This window comes from Poecilia formosa, unplaced genomic scaffold, assembly GCF_000485575.1.
Source record: "Poecilia formosa unplaced genomic scaffold, Poecilia_formosa-5.1.2 Scaffold340, whole genome shotgun sequence".
In the NCBI taxonomy this organism is placed as follows: Eukaryota; Metazoa; Chordata; class Actinopteri; order Cyprinodontiformes; family Poeciliidae; genus Poecilia; species Poecilia formosa.
The window spans coordinates 15,389-21,443 of NW_006800279.1; the positions used below are offsets into that span (position 1 = coordinate 15,389).

Consider the following 6,055-nt stretch of genomic DNA (forward strand, 5'->3'; position numbering starts at 1 on the left):
TTTTTACATATTTTAAATTAATTTCTCTTTGAAATTGGTCGATGTGAAAGACCAGTTGATGCAAAACTGCCTGGACCAGAATGAAAACCAGGTATTTGAAAAATCCCACCGTTTTAGTTGACCTAACTGATCTCCATCGTCTTTGTGCTGCCATTGTTCCTCTTCGGTCAAAAATCTGGCAGCATTTTGAATAATTTTTTAAATTAGAGAAGCCGTCAAATTCCTTTGTCGAGACAAATCATAAAATTTTCAAAGCCTTTAAGCAAATTCATTACAGTTTAGACATTTCCCTTTTCATTGTTACTGATCATCTGATTATGGGTCCCAATTGTTCTAAAATGCTGCTTAATCAATAGGTAGTAAAATTCTCTATCAAATCAGTGAAGTGAGTTGCAACGATCAACCCTATAAAGATACAACCTATATAACAAAACATAGGGCTAAATATATTAAGTTAACGTTATTAACATTATCTGCTAATACTACCTATAACTTAGGTCTATTTTATCATTATACAATATCATATTTTTCTAACTTATGACCAAATGCAGACATTTGGGTATATTTTTATTTTTCAAACCGGTATTAGGAATACTTTGCACATGTTAAAAGACGTTACAAATTACTTGGCGGTAAATTTGTTATAAACAGTTGAAAACTGAAATGTATTTGAACAGCAAGAAGTGGGTTATTTTTTTCATTTTTTTCCTACAGAGGTAGCAGCGCTGGTGTGATCTCTGCTATCAACATGAATTTGTTTCCAAAGCTTCGCATACACACTTCAAATGTTTTGCCCCCGCCGTTTAATTTTCCAAGCCGATTCCCCTTACAGGCTGAATGCTTTGCTGTGACCACTTTTGTGAAGGCAGAATTTGAAACAGGGCCCCACATGTCAAAAGATGGAGCAAATAGTTTGCCTTTGTGACGCTGACAGTTGTGTGGATTTTCATTTGAATAAATCTGGCATGTGCCTGTGTGTTCAATGATTCTCCAGCCCAAACACATATTGTGTTTGACTTACACATTAATAGTGGCTGCCTCACTGTGCCAAGCAGCTGCATATTAGGGCCTATTACGTGATTTCATAGCTCTTAGAAAATTGCTCCTATTCACAACGAATCGGCTGGGGTGGGGCAGCGGGGCTGGCGGGGGGATTGGGGAGAGGGGGTGGTAGAAGGACAGGAGGAAAAAGCCTGCAACACACAATCATGCCTTTTCAACCGGAGATGGCAAGGTTGATGACAACATGACCATTGTGTTATAATGATAACACCACAAAGGCATCTGCCCTGCTCATCAAGGCTTTACAGAGGCTGCAGATACAATTTAATTCACTGCTCTGTTGGCGGCGCTGATACCATTATGCAGCGCGTTGGCACGGGGGGTAATCACTGTCTTTCTTGAGAGCAAAATTTAAAAAGAAAAAAAAAAGACAAGCACAAAAAAAATAGGGCAGAGAAAAAAGATGGAGTGATGATGATGATGATGGGGAAGCCAAACTTACAATTAAGACTTCCAATTCGGAGGTGTCAGAGCCCCCCTGTAGACTTGCGCTCATGCACTTGCAACGCTTAAAGTACTGTTTATTTACCATGGCTACCAGTAATTATAATTAACATATCATTCAGTCGTAAGTGTATTTTCATCGGTGGCTCGGTCTGGCCACTGTGTTGTTGAAACAGACAGACAGGACAGCTGAAAAGGTTGAGCAAAACTGGATGCTAAGTGCTTTTGTGCGGACTGGTGTGGACAGCGCCGCCGTAACGTAGATATCACCCTGCACTAGTTGTGTTCATCAATTTCTTAATTAGGTGTCACCATGGCAAAGGAATTGCCCACATCAGTGGCACTAATGCTTAATTTCTTCCTTGCTCGACCGTAGTGTTTAATTAGTTTAATGGCAGGGGGACTCTCTATAGGCATTCTTGTGCGAGCACAGCTTTAAACATTACGCCAATTTGAATAAGTAACTATCTTTGCGTTGATATTTCAACATCAAGAAACGGAATATCGACCTAAGAAATATCGCTGGATAAAAGGTAAGTGTTTATTTGCATATTGGTGAGTGAAGTAAATACCTGGCTCTCTCCTCTTAAGAGAAACTCTCTAAATACCTTCGTTTTCTTAGCTGCTGCTTGGGAACAGTCAGCTTCGGTTCCCTCCTCTGGTGTTTCTGTGAGGTGGAGGACCGGAATCTAGGTAGGCTGTATTTCTTCCTTGGCCACTCTTTTGTTTCCATGGTGACATGTTTGGGTAAACACCATGCTGGAAGGCACACTTAGGACCCATCTTCATTGTTCACATCCAACTTTGCAGTACACTGCGGCGCGTGGCCCTGCCCACTGCCCTTTCATGCAGTGAGGTTGTCTTGTATCTTCGGTATACGGACACTCTGACAGCATTAAGCTTCCACCTCCAGTCTGTTTTTCTTCCGGCCGTACAAAATCCTTCCCTCTTTGTTCAAACAGAGCAAGTCTCGTTGACGCCAGTGAGTTTTATCTTGGTCTCATCTCAACACAACGTTTTTATCTCAAGCATTCTCTGAATCTTTTTTGATGTTTACTTGCAATCTTAAGATAGCTGTAAGGTTTAAACAAATAAGATGTTTAGGGACGTTCAAGTGACCGTACCCAGACAAAATGAACACACAGGGTTCAGCTAGAAGGCCTAGAAACACACACCTATTTATAGGCATTTAGGTCTTTTATTAAAGTTTGAGTGAAATCAGACGTGTCTTGAGAGAGCTACATTTGATGAATGTCCTTCTGGGGAAAATAAACAACAACATATTTTGTTTTCCTTTAGGGCGGAACGAAACTGATTCTTTGCTAAGTTGCAAAGAATAGAATGTGTTCAAAATTAACAAAATGGTTCCTTTTGTTCGAGATTTCCTGCAGGGGCTAGACTATGGTTTCCAAAAGGCAAAGTTGAATTGCTGCAACAAATCAAGTTTAAATACTAAGCAACATCTGCTTTGTGTCACCTGGTACAGTTTAAAAGTCGATACATTAAAAAGGGTAAAGTGGAGCCTCCACAAGAAAAACATGACTTTGTGTTCTCAATGGACAGGCAATGTGAAAAAAGTGTATATACTCGCAGCATCTGTGGTAAATCGATAACAATAATATTTTGTGCTATGAGTTATGGAAAGCTTGTGTTTCATGGTGAGAGGTAAAAGTTTTGGTTTGATAACATCAATATCCACTGAATAAAATTCAAGATTTTAATTATTAATATGGAACAAAAATAATCTATTTTGTTAAACTATAAAACAAAATATGAAACAGAAAAAGTTGTGTCAATACTCATGTGCATATTGAAACGTCTGCATGAGATGTTCTGTAGAGACCACTATAACACCTGTTGGATGTTTCTCTTCATAGCCATTAATGCATGTGAATTGTTATTGCAACTGCATTGCCTGCACAATATTAGACATTCTGGCAACTGCTTAGGAGTTTAAAAAGGCAATTTATTTGTTAAAAGACAGAAGATGAGGAATGAGATTATGCAAATTAAAAAATAAACTCTTTTCAGCATAAGTCTTCCAGTGCTCAGGTCAAAAACAATATGCTAAAAAATACCAATAAGATGTTTTGCACTGCATATATCACAGAACATCACTTTGACACTGCAAAGATTTCTAATTTATTTTTTATTTTTTTTCCCCAAAATTTAAATTGCACTACTTTTTAGTTCCGTCTACTTCTGATTACAATTTGTAAATCCCTCAAAATGAATTATGTCAACCCCAAAATGTAAGCTATCTAAACTGGGAAATATCAAAAGAACCTAAGATATGACGCATTGATTATCCAAGACCTCTATTGATCCTGGGAGAGAAGACTCACCCATCTGGAACTCAGTGAGTTTCTCCACAGCATCGTTTCTCTCCCTCTCCAGCTTTTGCCACTTTCAGAAGAAAAAGAGACAAAGCACGTTTCAAAAATGACGTTAATTTCAAATCAGTTGATAATTTATAAGTAAGACAATAATAATACTCAGGAAAAAAATTCTTTACAGTAAACTAAGAGGAGTGTTTTTACTGCTATTTTTCCAAAATAATTTTTTAAAGCCTCTCAAGAAATGATTTAATGTGAAACTGTACAATCTAAATCACACTGACTGGAAAAAAAGAAATAACATTGTGTGTTATGGACAAAATGTTAAGTTCAAATGATCTGCAGATCATAATAAAAGACAAACAAGCTAATTGTGTCGGTTTCCTCTGTATGAGTTATCATAGTGATCTTGTTGGCTGAAATGAAAATCTCCTGCAAACATGTACTGTACACACATTTTAGGTCTGTAAATACGTGCATATGTTTTATCACAAGACCTTAAAAAAGGTTTATTTCAGCTAAGCTTTCTATTTTTGCTTGGTTTTTACAAACAATATTTCATGGAATTAGTGATGTGCAAAGTTTTTACACTTGTGTTTCGATTTCAATCATTTCAAAATTTTGTTAAGACAAAATGTGTTTTATATTATAACAGTAGTTATAATATAAACCACATCATTGGCACTAATGCTCAATTTTCTCCTTGCTCAACCGTAATGTTTAATTAGTTTAACAGCATGGCACTTCATAAGGGCATTTTTGTGTGAGTGTAGCTTTAAACAATTTAACAATTTGTAATAAATAATTATAAATAACTGTTTTCAAACTGAGAAACAATCATCTAAGAAATAACCCTAGATAAAAAGGTAAGTGCTTATTTGCATTTCAGTGTTAAATATGTATTTGATCCCCACACAAACATTGGATACTATTGAAGGAGCCCTCACCATGACCGTAGATCATTACAAAGTAAATTTTGTACCAAATAATTGCTTGTCTGTACCAAATTATATTTTTATAGGAACATTACTTCCTGTTTTCACTGCCTCTCAGTCAATAGGTGCAATGCACTTAGTAGGTCTAATGCTAAATAGTTTTTAGAACGGCTTCATTAACATTACTTTAGTCTATTTTAATAAAGCTTTTAGCTAAAAAAAAAAAAAAGACAAACTAGGGTTGTTTTTTGCAAGTATCAAAAATATTACAGATTCATTTTTATGCATTAAACTTCTGAACAGAAATGTTCTGATTTTTACTATAGCTTTGTTACAGGTTTAATTGTTCACTGCAAAGTTGGGATGCACCGATTTATCGGTGCCGATTTCCCTAAATTTGGGAAATTGGTGATCAGCCGATTTTTACACGTGAAGCCGATCTTAACCATCGATTTTAAGATGAGTTAAACACCTTTGCAAAGGTAAAGGTGAGTTAAATACCTTTACCTTTGCAAAGGTGTTTAACTCAACTGTTTTCTTCTGCTCTGCTGTGAAAGAGGTTTGACTAGCAGACCTGCTCACCAGATCAGGTCTATATGTTTGCAGTTAACAACACTATCTCACTGTTGGTGACTCATCAACTTTCTTGCTACATTTAGCAACATTTTAGTCAAAAGAAATCAGTATCGGCCAAAATCTTAATCGGCAGTCAGGATTTTTAATAGATCGGAAATCGGTGATCGGCCAGAAAACTGCAATTGGTGAACCACTACTGTGAAGCAAGTTACTTGCCATTATTAGAAGAACCACATACCAAACTGTCAATATCTGAACACTTACGGTTCTATCTGCAGTCTCCTCCTCCTTCTCCTCCTCCTCGTTCTGCTGGGCCTCATCTTCACGCAGCTCTGTGGGAAGTAAAGGATGCCAGTAAGCCATCTTCATCACCATGTAAAAACATCTGTTGGAAACCCAGTGCTAAGATCTTGTTTAAATAGATTCAAAGGGACACTCATGCATCATGTGATAACTTCTCAGTAAGCTATACTTGTGACTCATGTCTCAAAATAATTATAGGACAACAGGCATGGCTGCGAGGTGACGCGTTTGATGGTGCTCCTACAGTGATTCCAAGAATCCTCTTTTAAAAAATGACTGAACGCTCCAACAGTAATAACTGAATGTGGTTAGGGCGCAACAACAACATCAGGCCCTGGAAGTCCAGAGCAAAGATAACGTCAAGAATAAGCACAAAATCTAAGTTGACAAACTTTGGAC

General features: G+C 37.2%; 1 protein-coding gene across 1 annotated transcript in view; it reads right to left on the minus strand.

The window, feature by feature from the left end:
* Positions 1-5,716, minus strand: part of LOC103153129 (shootin-1) — a gene marked incomplete at its 3' end in the record, with an annotated part of 19,871 nt that extends 14,155 nt beyond the window's left edge. The window contains exons 1-2 of the mRNA XM_007573940.1: positions 5,618-5,716; positions 3,852-3,912 (exon numbers count right to left, since the gene is read on the minus strand). Coding sequence (XP_007574002.1) covers positions 3,852-3,912; positions 5,618-5,716 — 160 coding nt within the window. The remainder of the gene's footprint in view (positions 1-3,851; positions 3,913-5,617) is intronic.
* Between the last annotated feature and the right edge of the window lie 339 nt (positions 5,717-6,055).